The following is an 18022-nucleotide window of genomic DNA, read 5'->3' on the forward strand; positions in this document are numbered from 1 at the left end:
TACGTCCTCGCCTCAAGCTACTCCTTGAGGATCCCCAAATTTACTATTCAACCTCCTTCAGGTGGAGATAGAAACCTATTATACCTTTGAATAATACCGCTACAAAAGATCTGTGTAGAACACCCTCTATACTTGCAATCACCTTACACGTGGTGATTCAACTATTCCCCTTATAGAATACTTTCTACACGCACAAGGGTTATACACACCCTTTTTCTGATACAAAAGCTGATAGTGGGTAGGTTATCAGAAAACACTCCTCAATGAGTGAAATAAGAACAATACAGCGCAAACTATATCTCCCAAAATGAACAAGGATTAAGGCTCAATGCTTAGAGAAGAGAGAATGAAAATTTTGAATAAATGTTATATACTCTGGATGTTATAAATATGAAGCTCTCAAATGATCTATTTATAGGCATATGAGACTTTATATTCAAATTTAAAAAGATTCACATGTCAAAAACAACATCATTTACTTTTTCAAAAGATTCAAATAAAAGGTTTTTCTTTTTCAATTGTCAAAAACAACATCATTCACTTTTTCAAAAAAATCAAACCTAATATTTTACTTTTGACATATGACAAAAGGAGCACACTTTCCTTTTCAAAAAATTCAAATCTAATCTTTTACTTTTTGTATATGACAAAAGGAGCACACTTTACTTTTTAAATTTTTCAAACAAAATCATCTACCTTTTGTATAAGTCTAAAAAAGCATCAATCACTTTTGAAAATATTCAAATAAAACATGCACATGTGAAAGATGACAATCAATCATCTTTAATATTTTCAAAATTTAACCATTTAATCAAGACATGCACATGTAAAAGATGACAATCAATCATCTTTCAAAATTTTCAAATTTAATTTTCAAAAATATTCATGCACATGTGGAAAATGTATTTTAATGCTTTATGATAAAATATTAACTTTGAGCATTAATCCTAATTTCAAATTTTGAAGATATTTACAATATTACTCTATAATTTTAATATGAACTTGTTCCCTTCTTGCTCATGCTTGTTTTCTTGATGTGCTTGACTCCATTGTGTAGACAACTTGAGCTTGAGACTTCTTTATTTTTTGAATTCATTTGTTATCATCAAAATCTATGTATAAATATATAATTACACAAAACTTGAAATCTTGGGTTCAACATTTTCATTATGCCGATGAAGTTTTTGAGGGACTTTGAAAACATTCTCGATGAGATGTGTTTCAAAAGGTAAGGGGTGTGATTTGAACAGCAGGGACGACCTAGCTTTCTATCTGGTGTGGTTGCACCTATTTCTCTTTGTGTATTTTTTCTGACGTGGCTGATGATGATAGGAGGGTTGCTTATCTCTAATAAACAATTGGACCGCTTAAAAGCGACTCTGATAAATGAAACGATTTAGAGCATTCACATTTCATTCCTCATCTTCATCCCTATAATTTAACTTAAAATCACCTTTTCTCAAATTTTTTCCTAAATTTTATTTATCTTCTAAAAACCTCACACATCTCATTCTCCATCACAACATTTACAATCTTAACTACTAACTCTTTTTTCTTATTATCTTTTTTTTCAAATGTCAATTTCTATTAAATTTTTTTACGGTTTTGACTATCAAATACAATATTTTTTTAACCGAAATTCGTATTATAAAAATAGTAATTTTTTTATTTAATTAGTGCATTTTCTAACATGATGGCCATATTTTATTATTTAGTATTCTTTATCCATTTTTTTAATGGTCTTGAACCTAGTCACATATTGAATATAAAATTTCCACTCATTTTTTTCTCAATAACAGTGGCCTCGTATTTATTTCATGTAATAGTGGATTAAATTTGGCATAATTTATAATTGTTTCTGAAATTATGGCATCCAATTTACTTGCACAAAAGTATAACAGGAAACTATCATCAAAAGTACAATAAAAAAATTACATTACAATCAATGTAAATCTCGGGCCTTACTGCGTCTCATTATGATTTCCCTCTAGAGTTGCTGGAAATATAGCCGCTGCATTTCTGGCATGACTCTCACATCCATCATCATAATGCACTGATCTAATTCCTTCTTCGCAAGCTCCACTTTCTCAGCCTCCAACCTCAATCTTTCGTCCTCTTGACGATTTTACGTTGCTCTTTTTCAGCTTCAATCCTCATCTTCTCTGCCTCCAACCTTAGTCTTTCATTTTCAAGACGTAATTTTTTTTCCTCTTTCTCCTTGTCATACTCCATCTTTTCGGCCTTAAGGCGATAAAACTCTTTCTCCTGAGCACGTGACTCCTCTAAAAGAGTATACTTCATCTTTCTATGTTGGAAATTTTCCTCTGCTTGCTTGCCTTGGGCCTTTCGTTTCCCTTTTTTAGCTTTCCTGCCCATTGGTCAGTCCAATTCAGCAACTTCATTTTCTATCACATTCTTCGTCTCGAGATCAAAAACGGAATCCTCCATAGCGGCGGAACATCGAGTTGAGGTCGGGGTCAGGGACGGGGACATCGTCTTCCTTCGCGGCGGAACATCCTTTGTGGCGCACCAAATCCACTTAGGTTGGTCCTTCAATAGGTGCCAACAATGCCCAAACTGGAAACTGTATTTTTCTAGCGATTGGTACATAATCTTCGCCTTCTCAAACTTGTATTTAAACAAATAAAATCCATGTTAAACCACTGAAAATGAAAAAATATTTTACTTGTAAAATAAGTAAGCGTATGGTGTTTTTACCTTATCTTGCTCGGTCATGCCACTTTGATTTAACCCTTTAACTTGAGCTAGTTTTGCACAAAATTTATTTGTGGCCTTTTGAATAACCGACCACCGATGTATTAAAGACTTTATTGTCCGCTCATTTGTGGTTTCTTTATATTGCTGAAAGTACTCAAAGATTTTTTTTCAAAGTTGGGAGTGTTTCTGATCTGTTCCCTAAACGGCATCAAGGCTACAATTTAGCCATGCGGAGACAAGTAACTTGTCTTCTTCGGGGGTGAAGTTTGCACCCCTCACTGATTTTCTAACGCCGTTAGGCTCGTTAGGGGGTAAGGGTGGAGAGGCATCGATGGTCATAGGAGAGTTCCCACTTTACCCACCGTAAGTGGGATCGAGTTGAGGATCTTGGCTAAGAAGGTTGGTGAAGTACATATATCCAGAGTTTTGAGAATCTGTCTCTAAAAAAATAATGAAAAGGTGGATCAAATTCATCTCACTTTGAAGTTTGGGTTTCAGTAGGGGCTCAGAAACCGAATGATGACATCATGGAAATTTGGCCACCCACTCATAGCTGCAACGACCGGTTGCCAGGACTTGTTGGTCGTCCGGATTACCTAACCATTGAGGAGATAGCCATAAATCTCCCTAATCCTAACATACGATTGTCATCATCACAGCCGAGGTGGCTTAATTTACACATTACACATCTATCGCAACAGAATACAAACAACAACAAACAGCATGCAAATCACAAAACATAAAATAAGAGCATTCCCATCCGGTTCCCCATATTGAATAAGACAATAAATGTGGCTCAAAATGGTGTAAATATTGACAACATGCGTAATCAAGGAGTCCAACATCGAATGGCTGCAAAACCTCACCCGAACCCAGATTGCAGTTTATGGAGAGTACCACAAACTGCAACTTGGCCTATTCGAGTAATGATTACCCCGCCATATCGATGGGGCCCCAATTACATATAAAAATAACCCTATCATCACAGCCTAATTATATTCCCCCCTCCCCTGAATGACACGAAACACTGCAAATGACCAAACAACAACGAAGAAATTACTCAATGACCAACAAAAAAATATATTCATAGTCTGTGTTCCACATGAAAGAGAATATCACATGAAAGAGAATACAAAAAAATTTGGTGCATCTGGTCAGAAAATACCATAAAGAAAAAGATATTATATATAGATAGATATTCAAACAAGGTAACTATAGAGAAAAACTTCAAACATCACCATGATATTCAACAATTATATAGTCATCAATGACATCAACTATAATAGAAGAGGATTTAAAATAACTGACTTAATGCTAAAGAAGCAAGGCAGTAATTGTCAGCCAGGTATGTATCAGAACAATTAAAGCCGCAACAACCAATAGCCTAGCAAGGAGATTGACAATATGGTATTCAATCTCTACTTCACATGGGTGTACAACAGCATGAACCAACTTCCATGAGTTGTCACTATTATACATTTAGAAAATCGTATAACTCTTCTACTCTTTCTCTTGATCTAAATAAAGAAACTATACTTCACAACATTGAACATAACATAAAATCGCTAACCTCAGACCCAATTACCCCAACACTTCTTTATAGAAATATTTTGAAAAGAAAATTAACAAAAGTGAAAATTTGATAAACCCCCCACAATAAAAATGGTGGGTGATTCAGATGTGTTTTTTAGAATTTTTTTTTTTTAACAAAAACCCTTACAACTGACTCTGATATTTCTCAACTTTTCTTGCTCTTTTTCCTCCCTTTTTCTTCTCTGCCTCAATCCGGGTTAAAACTAGAAACAGAGCTTAAATCCTCCAAGAATCACAAAATACATTGGAGGAGGAAATCCACAACAACCTAACACCAAAAAAGTCCAAAGATCGCACAAATCTAATAATATTTTGTACATAATCACAGAACATCACAGAACCACAAACAAACATTGATTCCAACTATCAAATAGAGCCATGCCGATATAATCACAGAGAAGAAAAATACCAATGAAATCACAACGAAAAAAGAAGATAGCCAAGCATAATCACAACCCCACCCGAAGATAGCCAAGCATAATCACAATCCTAGGTAATAGATAAAATCGCAGTTAAAGATATCAAAATGCCCCAAATAAACTCAACAAAATCAGTTCCCAAAAAATCCCCAAATTCGAAATCGGAGGTCCCCTGCATATTTAGGGTTTTTTTCCAACCCAAAACCCTTTGAAATTTTGTCCTAATTTATCCAAAAACAACCTCAAAAAAGAACCTAACACCGCTGAAATTTGATGCGAGATTTATGAAAATGACAGTAAATTTCACAAAGTAACATTTCGGGTAGGGCTGGGGATTGTAGAAAGGAGAATCATTCAAAGTTTGGAAAATCTGGAATGGGCATATCGGCGTGATGTGAGATTCAGGGAAGTCGGAGAGATGAAGGGCAACCAACCATCGTGAGGAAGAAGACGCAGACACGGGATGTCGAAGGGAGAGAGGGAATCGAAATCACATTTGGGGATGTACAGTGGTTCCCCATATATGGGGACCTACTGTAGCATCCGTAAACTCCATCCCCATTTTAGGGATCCGAATGGAGGAAGGTTTTGAGGCCAAACCGGAAAAATATTACCAAAATATGGGGATGACGAAGAGATGGGACACCGAATGGGGATGCTCTTAGGCCTGCAAAGAATACCGATAAGAATTTTCCTTACTTATATCTATTCTAACTGCTTCTTGGTATAACAATATCAATCTGTAAATTTGTATTTTTTTTTTTTTTTTGTTTTTTAAAGATGGTTCACATCAAATATTTTTGCTCGCTACAAGACTTCTTCGTTCCCATGCAATCATAAACGTGGCTTACCACACGAACCTTCTATTTTATCTCTGATAATTCCTGATCCCAGGTTCGCCGGAAATTTTGTGGAGGCAAAGGGGCTAGCCTCCGGCTACAATGGCGAGGGACTTGCCGATGGGCCCTCAGCTTGAGCAGTTTCACGTTGATATCAACCGAGATTTTCCGAGCCCTTGCGTATGTTCCCATTAATCTCTCTCTCTCTCTCTCTTTCTGTGATATGTGTGATTATTGTGATATGGTTGTGAATATTGCTATCTAGCTTTAATTGGAAGCGGGTCTTTTGACTGAAAAGACGATGTTCGAAGTGTAGGGGTAGTAACCGCTTACTCTCCACAAACACTCAGCTAAGGGGTATTCACTATACATTGATCGAAAATAAGAGGTTCAAAGTATAGGGGTCCTCACTGCTCAGGGAATCTCACAAAGAAAATGATCTCACTCCAGCTCCTTCAAGCCGCCCCACAGCATCTAAGCTCGCCCAGTTCGCACCTTTCACCATTGCACGGTCTCGTGTCATGCTCTTCCATGTCTCAGCTCAAGCAGTATCACTCCCAGCTCATACGACTCGGCCTCTCGGATGATAACGATGCTATGGGCAGAGTTGTGAGGTTCTGTGCTATCTCCAAAAATGGTGATCTGGGTTATGCTCTACAAGTTTTTGATACAATTCCTCAGCCAGATGCTTTCATTTACAATACCATAATGAGAGGTTACTTGCAATGCCAACTCCCCAGAAACTGCGTTCTCTTGTACTCGCAGATGTTGCAAGAATCTGTTACACCCAATGGATTTACCCTCCCTACTGTTATAAGAGCTTGTAGCGACGATAATGCTATTGAAGAGGGGAAACAAGTACATGCCCATGTTGTAAAATTCGGGTTTGAAGCAGATGTTTATTCTCAAAATAATTTGATTTATATGTACGTGACTTTTCAGTCGTTGGAGAAAGCAAGAATGGTCTTTGATAAGATGCTTGTGCGGAATGTTGTGTCTTGGACCAGTTTAATTAGTGGGTACTCACGGTGGGGGTTTGTTGACGAGGCTTTTGAAGCTTTTAAGCTCATGCCAGAGAGGAATTCTGTTTCCTGGAATGCCATGATTGCAGCCTATGTTCAGAGCTATCGTTTCCAAGAGGCGTTTGCTTTGTTTGACAGGATGCGAGCTGAAAAGGTGGTCTTGGATAAGTTTGTGGCGGCTAGTATGTTGTCAGCTTGTACAGGATTAGGAGCTTTAGAGCAAGGGAAGTGGATACATGGGTATATCGAGAGAAGTGGAATTGAATTGGACTCAAAGCTTGCAGCAACTATTATTGACATGTACTGTAAGTGTGGTTGCTTAGGGACAGCTTTTGAGGTTTTCAATGGGTTACCCCACAAGGGAATATCTTCATGGAACTCCATGATTGGTGGTCTAGCAATGCATGGGAAAGGAGAGGCTGCCATTCAGCTCTTTAAAGAGATGGAGATGGAGATGGTAGCTCCTGATAGAATCACTTTCGTGAACCTCCTCAGTGCATGTGCTCATTCTGGGTTAGTTGAGGAAGGGCGTCATTACTTCCATCATATTTTTGAAGTTCATGGTATTGAACCCAGAAGAGAACATTTTGGATGCATGGTTGATATTCTTGGAAGAGCTGGAATGCTGGAGGAAGCAAGAAAGCTTATCAATGATATGCCCATGAGCCCTGACGCAAGTGTCCTGGGTGCTCTTTTTGGAGCTTGTAAAATTCATGGAAACGTTAAGTTGGGAGAGGAAGTGGGCAAGAGAGTAATTGAACTAGAGCCCAATAACAGCGGGCGCTATGTGTTATTGGCCAACCTATATGCCAATGCTGGTAGATGGGACGATGTGGCCAATGTGAGGAAACTGATGAATGACAGGGGAGTGAAGAAAGTTCCTGGGGTTTCCATGATCGAATTGGAGGGTGTCCTCAATGAATTCATAGCAGGAGAAAGGGCTCATCCTCAAGCGGCAGAGATTTATGCCAAGGTTGACGAGATGTTAGAGCGTATAAGATCTATCAGCTATGTACCTAACACAGATGGAATATCTTGTTTTGATATTGAGGAGGAGGAAAAGGAGAAGCCCTTGTACTACCACAGTGAAAAACTGGCAATTGCCTTTGGCCTGTTAAAGACTAAACCAGGAGAGACTCTTCGTATCACAAAGAATCTGCGAGTCTGTAAAGATTGTCACAATGCAACTAAGCTCATCTCAAAGGTTTATGATCGCCAAATAATCGTCAGGGATCGCAATCGCTTCCACCATTTTGGAATGGGAGAGTGTTCTTGTAAAGATTACTGGTAAACCCATGAGTGCATCTTCTGTTTTGCCTGAATGGACAGACCATCATGTTGGTTGTCCCTAAAACTCATCAAAAAGGGATTACTAGTACATACTTTAAGTATTTATACGTGCTCTACTTGGTTTCTTAGAAGATGTAATTAGCACACCTCTTCATTGCTTATTGAGGTTCCCTCAAAGCTCTAAGAAAAGAGCTATCTATGGTTTGGATTGTTTGAGTTGGTTATTGGGTGAATCTTATATTTGTTATGAGCTACTTGTGGAAGTGAGGTACACTACTACACTAAACAGGTCATAGGTACCCAAATTGTGACTGATTACTACTCATCTCTGTTGACACCATCTGCATGAGGGCACTTCAGATGGTAACTAGTCTTCTGGCTCTCTATATGCTCAAAAGTTGGCACGTCTGCAAACTAAATATATATGGTTTGAAAAAGTGAAGTGGGATGTGAGGTATGATCTTCTTGCTGAGGAGATGAAATTTATGATTTTATAAGCCCTGTGAAATTTTTCAGGGCAACCAAACATACTCTACTAAACCACAAACGGTGAGATAATACTTCCGTCGATCCCAGTTTCTACCAAAATATAGTGTGATATTATTCATCAGCAAAAAATGATATATTACAAAAATAGAGTAGTCTGTTAAACTCATAAATAGATTACAGTTGTGCTTGGGTTAATTATGTCTTCACCATAGCTTTCATCTATTTTGTGCGGTATCTAACTTGATTATGTTAATCGTATCCCATGCATAATTTTTTTCAACAATCTGAGCCTTTTTTCTTTTTGAAAAGCCCAACTTACCTTGAAATAAATTAAGTTTAGATTGAAAGGACTCTGAGAAATCTGAGGATGCAGCTCCTGTAAAGCAGGTATCTGTTTCTGGAAACCCCCACTTCACCATTCAGCCACCCTCTCGCTATGGCTGTTTACTTCCTAAAATCCATAATATAGATATAATCCTGATGCCAGGGCAGTAGGAGAAACAATTACCTTCGATTGACTATGCATATGGGTTTCTTTCCTTACTAAATCTTACGTTAGCCTTAGTTGTTCAGACTTTGGATTCTCTTCAACTTCTTCGTCCTAAACAAACCCAAATTCCAAAACCTTAAGAACATAGAAGTCTCAAAACCTCCCGCTCTCTGCATTCTATAGCGACTACAGGTTTCTGTCCTTTTGTTCTAACAGTTCGTTGAGGTTGATTTTTTTTTTTTTTTCCCTCTTTTTCTGTGTTATTTTTTATTTTCAATTATCCTTTTGCCTTTCCAAAAATAATTTTCAAGGTTAAAACTTTCGCTTCATTAGCCCCAGAGCAGTTATTCTAGGTAACTCCAATTTTTTTCTTTATATATCTTAACAAACAGAAAGAAGGTAATAATTGATTGGGGCTTTGCTGATTGTTTTTTCTTGAATTCTATTTTCATGTTAATGTTTGATATCTGAGCCGTTTGGTGGGTTTGAGTAATTTTTTTGTTACTTTTCTATTTCCAAATCTAGAATGACTGAAAGCCAGCTAGTGATTGGGCTTTCATGGGAACAGAAGCTGCCAACTTTGTCATCAGGAACACATGGGTCTGTTTACTGATCAACAAGGAAAAAAACAAGCCCCATGATGAGTCTCTGAGTAAATCAGACTGAAGCGAGTGCACTTTTGGAGATCCCAATCCGAGCTCGTTGATGGACTCTTCGTCCCTCCGAATGACCCAAGAAAGTTAAACAGGTTGATGAGAAAGCAACTCAAAGATACTGCCGGCAAGAGTTGGTTTGCCAGTGTTTCAACGAGATTATATGTTAGCTTTTTTTATTCATTTGATACGATTGGTTGCTGGGAAAGAGGAAGGAAGGAAACATTGAAATTGTGCGGAATTCTCTGTTTACAAGGTTTTAAGCTGTCGAGTTTCTGTCTTCAACTGACTTGGATAGCTTTAGGTGTAAATGAGAGGAGGAAATTTCTTTTGGTACTCAACTATCAAAACATTCTTGAAGAAGAATCATTTTTCCTCCCCATAAAACTTAGCGGCAAAATAGAGTCAGCTAAAGGTTGTTGACTCTAGTTTTGTTGATATAGATTTACTTTGCCAGATTATTCTATTAACACTTATGGGTTTGCATTGCTGTGAGTTGCTTGCTCAACGTTTCAACCTTATGTGCTTTAATGATGTGCCATTGTTGTGCAAATTGGGTCATGGCCATGCAGTAGTGAAACTAGAAAAATTATGTAAATAATGCCTAGGTTTTTTTTTTCCCCTTTTTTTTTTTTTTTTTTTGTAAATTTAGGCCCTATAGCTTTGTGTGTTATTAAATGTAATCTTCTGCATGAGGTGGTTCACTCCAGATAAATTGGAAACTGCCAGACAGATTATGGAGAAGGTTGGGCACTTCCTGTAATGATCCCGAGCTATGCTTTAGGGATTGATTGAATTCATATTGAGCATTATAAAATTTCTGCTTACTATGTGTCGAATGTAAAATGTGTTATTGGCCCTATATTAAATAAATAACCTACTGAATCTGAAAGTGAAAATTGATTGATATTTCCACAACATATATAGAACTTAAATGGGTAACAGTAATGACTTACGGCAGTTGTGTTCATGCCCAAACCTTTTGCAGGAAACGCTAGGTTCAAAAGATAGAAGAAAAGAATCGGTGAGCCGGAAATGATAATTGGAAGAGAAAGGGCCGTCAATCAAGTACGCAAAGCAAAGAAGGCACTGAGCCACTCACATATATTCACCATTCTTTTATCAGATTTTTCGAGACTCAGAGAGAAACATAAAGAAGGCAATACTTGTACCATACAGACATGAGACAGAATTCCTTGACCTAAATTGAACTCCTTGGCTAGATTCTCGAGTGCTTTAGAATATTGATCTTCGAAACACCATTCCTTGACATAATTTGAACTTCTTGCTTGTATCTATGCAAATCAAGGTAAAACCTTAGAACCTCCTACTCTCTAAAGAAAGGCAGAAATGCCATTTAATGATGTGTTTTGGTTATTGCAATAAACACAAACAAATTCAAATTCTGGTACGCAATAATGTACTCCATGAATAAAGATGGATTATCATGCACCTAGTGATAAAGTATATACAAGGAAAAAATAAAAATAAAGAAAAGGGAGGAACGGAAAGACAGATAATACGCAACTGCCAATTTATTAGGCTTGAAAATTTACAGTAATCCGTCTCTTTTACATCCAAACATTTGCCCTCGTTGTATTATTTTATATTTCCATGAGTTATCATGATAACTGCAGTGTGTTGTTGACTTTTTTGAACTGAAGCTTAAGTTCATGGCAATGGCTCTTGTGAATCTCCCAAGCGAGAGAGATGGAGATATGCATCAGTCCCTGCATGCACATTGCAAATCTATAGATGAGTCAAAAGTCATGGGTGGATAAAATGAAAGGAAAAAGAATAAAGAAAAAAACACAAGACAACAAACATTCTGATGGAAACAAATTCCGTGGATATACAAAAATGATGATTAAATTGCAGTTGAAGTGCAAAAGCATATCACAATGTGTAAATATAATGCAGCACTTAACTGTTTTAGTTGTCAGTCCATCAGTTTGTCAACACCCAGTTTACATAGGTACAGAATGAGCTAGAAGATCTAAAGATAATATTGCCCAGGTGTTGTAATGTAAATTAAAAATTAAAAACACTGCTAGTTACGAAAACATGAAAGCACACACAGACATCAAGTTCTTTGAATTGATAATGTCTTCTGACCTTATATATAATATACTCCCGGCATTCATGATGAAATCCTGCAGGGATGGACTGAGTAAAATAACCCTTGCCCGGTGAAGCCTAAAATAGTGATATTTTAGATACAATAAATGACAAGGTTTTCTATTTCCAGCGATTACCGCTATAATTCCAAACTCACATAGGCTGAATGGCTATCTTCCTTCGGTTTTAACTTATCAAAATCAATGATAAAAAGAAAAATATCTAACCTGATATAATTTCCAGATGAAACTTAAACACAACTATATTTAAGTGCACCAAGCTAATTCAATATGGAAACGAGAATCAGCTCAAAATCTTCTATATATCTTGTATCCGCCAAACATTATAAACTGTGAGACTTTTGAATCTCAAGCCCGTAGTGCTAGTCCAATGGTGTAAACATTTGAGACAGTTGAGACTTCTTCTTTTTATTGGCAACACGTGTCCAGGAACAGTGTCCCGACTAATCCCGAGGGTGCACAGGCCCTCGGCATAGAGTTTCCTACAAGCGCACTTCAGGTAATTCAAGGGAAAAATCCCCTGGTCCGATGGCCTCTAGAGATTGTTTGCACCCAAGGGGATTTGAACCTTAGACTTGGGGGGAGCATACATCCAAGCCCAAGGCCTTTACCACTTGAGCCAACCCCTAGGAGTTTGAGATAGTTAAGACTTAAGAGTATGGAATCATTCTGAATGACTAGTCTGTTTACTTATAAAAATAAATAATTAAAGTCTGGAGCAAATAAAAAGGGCTCAAACTCACCATATCCTTCCATTGAGATAATTTGGAGATCTCCTCCAAAATACCGAGCATACAGGCGACTTATTGGAAGTCCATATCCATATCCAGCCATTGTCACTGCATCAGCAGTACCATGATATGAGTCCTCATCCATTGGGTTTTTTGCAGTGCTGTAAAGATATGTGAAAATTTTGGAGAGCCCACTTCTTGGTATGCCACCCCCTTCATCTGATACCTATTATGCCAGCCAGAACAATTTATTGACCATTTCTTCTGTCAAAAGAAACTAATTCAAATAAATTACTAAAAGTGGCATGTAATATCAAGAAAAAGACAAAAAATAAACGGTTACATACAAGACAATCTCTAGGTTTTGTCAATTATCTTTGTGCTCCTTACATTTCTAATTTTATCATTTTGCTCCCAGGCTTTTAAACTTCTATCAATTAGGTACCTCCATTAGAATTCCTTCAGCTAATTGATCAAAAATACCGTAGCCAGCGGTCTACACATGGCAAGCCATACGCTTAAAAAAGAATAAAATTTAACAACAAAAAAGAACGTTTTAAAAAAATCACATAAAAACCCTCCCCAACCAGTCCACCTAGGTGAGGCCTTGGTCTGCCTGCCCAAGCACGTGTTGGCCACCTAGGCGGTACCTGGGTTCGAGGAGAGGAATTGCCTCTTTTTTTATCTATAGAATCATAGATATTTTCTGCTTTTCCAGTTTCTGAAGTTTTTAAGTTTGGGGGATGTTTGGATGTAAATGTTGGAAAGTTTTTTAATGAATAGTGAAGAAATTGAAAAGGAAATGAAAGTTTTATAGGTTTTGTGTGTAAACGTGGGTCCCAATTTAAAAATATATAAAGAACGAATTTTATTAGTATATTAATGTTATTTATTATTTAAATTAAGGTTAGTTTGTATTAAAATAATATATTTTAATATAGAGATGAAATATATTGAGATGAGAAGTTTTATATGTTTGGGAGTAACTTGAGGAAAGATTTGGAAAACTACACTACTGTAGATGATTTACTTCTGCATCCAAACATGGGCTAATGTTTCTTCCATTTTTGGTTTTATGTTTTTTTTTTAATATTTAAATATTTTGTGCTTCTGTTTTTCATGTTTCTGTTTCCATAGGTTTTTATTTATGCATTTTGGAAAATTTTCTTTCTAAGTATCTTTTTTAGCCACGTGACTTGCCATATCAACATCTCCATTATAATAGTAAAACGAAAATCTGATAGAGGCACATACCTGATCAATTGTAAAATCCAACGAGCAAAATGATAAAATTAAAAACCGAAGAAGAAAAATATAACCATACAAACCTAAGGACTGTTTTTGTATTTGACCCATTAATAAATGGAAGGGTGGATTCAGAGGGGGAAAACTAACAAATAAAAAAATTATTTTTAGTTTTAGTTTTTTGTGAGTGGGATGTTAAACAAAATAACCCTATCAATTTTGTAACAACTGAAGATTTCGTGAAAGTCATTTTTGACAAGTGAAAAAAACATTCATGAAAACTAATTTCATAGCTATTGACGTCAACAAGCAAAGAGGGGTACAACTTTGATTGTATATATTAGCAATGATCAATACCTTGATAGCAACATCTTCTACACCACCAGCCACTATTATTCTAATAGGAGGTGCAACTTCGTCCGAGTCCATGAAACGCTCTTGGACAGCACGCAAGGAGTTCTTGACCAACTCAAACACCATAAGATGCAAGTGTGTTGGAACATACCTGTTATGAAAGCAAACAGAACATTGCATAACAACAGAGAAAGCAAGTGTTCTAACGTTTGTAAATCTCAGTTCACTACTAATGGACATATAGGTTACATCAAGGCAAAGTTTCTTGAAGGAATGTCCCTAACACAAGGAATGGGGAACAGAAAACTTTGGCAAATGACAGAATTAGAAAAGGGAGGAAAATGAATGGGCAACTGAGACTTTACTTCTAAAAAAAGTGAGAAAAACCAAAGGGAAGGAAAATTTAGAAACACAGCACCTAAATAAAATTTGAGAGAAACGAATACATGCAACATAACTTACGGAAATGTAAAAATGGGATCCCCATATATATTAACATTGGGGGCACTGCCATACTCGCGCAAACAAATAGCACGGGCATCTTCACTGGCAGTTCGTGCAACCTCCAATGGAGACATTTTTGTATGTATATAACCCACACAATGAGGAGGGGGATTAGGATTGTGCAACTCCACATGTTGCCCTAATTTTCACCAAAATTTGAAGCAAATAAAATATGTTAGAACTCACTGACAGGAGCAATGCAATTAATATGGCGCAAAAAGACAAAGAACTAGCTGAACATACCAATTGGGAAAGCAGTAGAATAAAGTAATAAGGAAATAAAATTATAACTAACCAATAAGCATGCGAATCCCTATTCTTGACAGGTAAAAGCGATCTAGAAACTGATCAATCTCATCAAGATCCTCATGGACGATCTTCGGATCCATGCCTTTCTTCAACTGTTGAACCCCCAAAGCCATCATAGGGACCACATTGTTGTGTCTCACCTTGATTGCCTTAATCATTTGAGTAAATTCCTTCTCATCATTTGTGTCCTTGATCTCGGGAAAGGATCTGAGGTCGCGATAAGAATCAAAATACCAATCTCGAACCTAAGAGTGAAAAATTTACCCAAAGTGAGTGCACACTCAATACGTGAGACCAAACCCACCCTTTAGCATCCAACAAGTCACCTATCAACTCAAACCAAGTCCCTCTCCCACAGATGGAATTATACATAAGTGAGGTCATCCATGGAATCATTTCCACATTACTCACTGTATTAATCTAAAAAAATACGGGAAAAACATCCCTATATTAATGTTAGTAGAGCATTTAAAAAGAAACTGTCACGATATCAGATATTCCCACATTACTTTTCGTGAAAATCCAAAACATTAAAAGAGAAAGTTCACTGTACCATAATTAGTAGAGGATTTAAAAAGAAGCTGCCATGTCACAAGCAATTGGCAAACAGGCAACATTCATTTAAAAGTAAGGCAAAAACAGGGAACAGCAAAACCCAGGCATGATTAGCCCAACAATCTCACATCACTTTTCCCTTTCGAAAACAAAAAATGCATTGATCGTAGCTTTTAAAAGCAAGAAAGGTAATTCCATAATGCTAACTGTACGGTATAGTGTAGAGAGGAAAAAATCATACATCAACGCCAGATTCCTCTGACAGATTGTGTACTGAACATAGCAAAGCCATTATCTGAAAAATTCCATAGGAGGCCGTGCATGCAAAATCGTTTCTATAATCGAAACCTTTTTCTTTACCGGAAGTTAAAGCCCAAACAGCAGAATATCCATATCTATACTACAAACAAATATCTAGAACACAACACGCGGGATCAAATTTCAGAGTAAAAGTATATAAACTTGTCTAATAAAGAAATGCTAATCCAACTTTTCTCAATTCTCTCTCACTGTGGACTTTATGGTCACATACACACAAGAAAAATTATAAATTTAAAACCAAAACATATAACATAAAAAGAAAAAGCAACCCAAAACAAAACTCGAAATTCGAAAGCAATGCAAAGTACCTTCAAAACGGCAGGTTTTTCAGATAAGCCATAAGGCAGGCTTTCGAGCTCGATGGCCCTCCTGGCAATTCTAATGGGGAGCTCCTTGTGAAGGAACTGAGCGGAAATTAGCAAATTTCTGTGGCTGGGATCGGACCCAAATTCCATCATGTACCTCAAGCTCACCCCAGTCTGCTTCATACACCCCCATCGTTGCACCTCCTCGACAAAGCCCTTGGAGAAAGACTCACACAGTTTCTTGACCGCCATGCCTCGCCAACACGACCCAGAAGCGAGTACCGCAATTTGATACCAAGAATACAAACAACATGCAAGCGAAGCACACAATGTGGAACCGGCATAGGGATTTATATCGTGGGCGCAGAACGACTTTTTTCTACCCCCTATCTCACTTTCTTCTTTCTGGATTTTACGGATGGAGAGATAAAAAAGTCGATTGAATTCTTTTTGGTAATGCAAACAGCAAAGAGAGAGACGCGAGTTGGGCTTAAGGGCTTAAGAACAAACCATGGTTAGGTCCTCAACCTCATATCCTAACAATTTCAAAACGTTACGCAAGACGTTCAACTACATAGTACGAGGTAGTTGAATCATGAATGGGCATCCAAATAATAATACAAAATAGAAAATAATATTTATCATTAAAATATTTCACCTCCCCTATTAATTGAAAAAAAAAAAAAACTAAAAACAATTTAAACATTCCCTCAAAATCAAATGTGCCAAACGTAATTTACGAGCAAGTTTGATAAGTAAGATGTGAATTTTAGATTAAGATAAAAATTTAAAATATTATTTTTAAATATTATTATTATTTTAAAATTAAAAAATTAAACTGTAAAAATTTAAAAATATTATAATAATAAAATTAAAATTTAAAATTAAAATATAAATTTTGAATTGAGATAATTTTACCTAACCTACCCATAGATTTTCTATTCAAGTTTTAGAATTTAAAGCAAGAAAGTCATTAAATGCAAACTACCCGTGGGATCTCATATTCAAAAGTCATTAAATGCACACTTTCTATAATTTTCTCTTTTTTTTTTCCCTATGTTAGGTTTAGGTTAATTAGGACTAATTTAGATATAAAAAATATTTTATCTTATCTTATTTTAACATTATAATTTTTTAAAATTTTTACATAAAATATAATAAATAATTTTTTTTAATTTTAAAATAATAATAATATTCTAATAATATTTTATTTAATTTTTAACTTTCATCTCATCTCAATTTACTATATAAGCGACACTTTAAATACAAGTGCATTTGATTTCAATATTTTTGTTAGATATTTGAGCTTCTCCTTCTGCATGGATACTCATTTCTCATTGCATTAGCAATGGTGTAGGTAAAGATCAAGTTAAAATTTGATTAAAATTACATATTTGGCCTTTTATCTTTGTCATTCAAGAGAAATTCTCACGTTAGATTATTCATTTATTAGTCAAAATAATAATAAAGTATTATTTTTTAATAATAATCATATTTTCTTAATTTTTTTCATATTTTACAATTATACTAACTATATGTTAATTTTTAATTTAATTTTAATGAAGTTATTGTTTTGCCTTATGTTGAGAGAGAGAGAGAGAGCAAGTGGAAGGAGAAAGAAATAAATGATAAAATAATCAATAGATAGTGAACATCATCTATCCAAATATGTAGAGACACTATAATTTGTAAGCAAAAAATTTGCATTTGACTCTTCCAATACAGCAAATTTAATGAGATTGTTCGCTAAATATTGGTTTGCATTGGTATTTGCCTACGCTATTGCTAGTGCTCGAGTCTTACTTGTACCAATCGTCAAAAAACTTTTGCCTTTTTATAGAAGGAAAATGCTAGTCTGTCCTCCGATTTGTCCTTTCTGTTTTACTAATGCATTTTAATTTTTTAAAAATATTTAAAAAAAGTTATAACTAATAAATTTGTGTAATTTTTTTTACATATTTAAAATTTAATAAAAATAAATAAATGAACTAGCAGTCACGCCCAACGATAAGCATTGACACCACAATAAGTATAGACCACCCTAGCT

At 36.0% G+C, this 18022-nt stretch overlaps 2 protein-coding genes across 13 annotated transcripts; one reads left to right on the forward strand and one right to left on the reverse strand.

Annotated features, from left to right (window-relative positions):
- The first annotated feature begins 5381 nt into the window (after positions 1–5381).
- On the forward strand, positions 5382–10877 carry LOC122300307 (pentatricopeptide repeat-containing protein At5g66520-like). Of its 7 annotated transcripts, none has more exons than XR_006239976.1 (3): positions 5382–7878; positions 9386–9650; positions 10502–10877. XR_006239976.1 is itself a non-coding variant. In XM_043110844.1 (3 exons), the coding sequence occupies exons 2-3, from the start codon at positions 6005–6007 to the stop codon at positions 10509–10511; spliced, it is 1884 nt and encodes a 627-aa protein (XP_042966778.1). In that variant the 5' UTR covers positions 5382–5749; positions 5835–6004; the 3' UTR covers positions 10512–10877. The 7 variants fall into 7 exon arrangements, 4 of the variants coding, with proteins under 4 accessions (XP_042966778.1, XP_042966780.1, XP_042966779.1 ...); XM_043110844.1 differs by lacking the exon at positions 9386–9650 and having other exon boundaries at positions 5382–5749; positions 5835–7878; XM_043110846.1 differs by lacking the exon at positions 9386–9650 and having other exon boundaries at positions 5382–5749; positions 5881–7878.
- Positions 10878–11030: 153 nt separating this feature from the next.
- Positions 11031–16501, reverse strand: LOC122300308 (pyruvate dehydrogenase (acetyl-transferring) kinase, mitochondrial-like). Of its 6 annotated transcripts, none has more exons than XM_043110847.1 (7): positions 15979–16497; positions 14781–15039; positions 14444–14624; positions 13985–14132; positions 12395–12608; positions 11629–11666; positions 11031–11243 (listed from the first exon to the last, which is right to left on the reverse strand). In XM_043110847.1, the coding sequence occupies exons 1-7, from the start codon at positions 16225–16227 to the stop codon at positions 11136–11138; spliced, it is 1197 nt and encodes a 398-aa protein (XP_042966781.1). In that variant the 5' UTR covers positions 16228–16497; the 3' UTR covers positions 11031–11135. The 6 variants fall into 6 exon arrangements, 3 of the variants coding, with proteins under 3 accessions (XP_042966781.1, XP_042966783.1, XP_042966782.1); XR_006239979.1 differs by having other exon boundaries at positions 11170–11243; positions 12395–12646; positions 15979–16501; XR_006239977.1 differs by lacking the exon at positions 11629–11666 and having other exon boundaries at positions 12395–12646; positions 15979–16500.
- Positions 16502–18022: the final 1521 nt, after the last annotated feature.

The sequence above is a fragment of the Carya illinoinensis genome, chromosome 2 (assembly GCF_018687715.1).
Source record: "Carya illinoinensis cultivar Pawnee chromosome 2, C.illinoinensisPawnee_v1, whole genome shotgun sequence".
Classification (NCBI taxonomy): domain Eukaryota; kingdom Viridiplantae; phylum Streptophyta; class Magnoliopsida; order Fagales; family Juglandaceae; genus Carya; species Carya illinoinensis.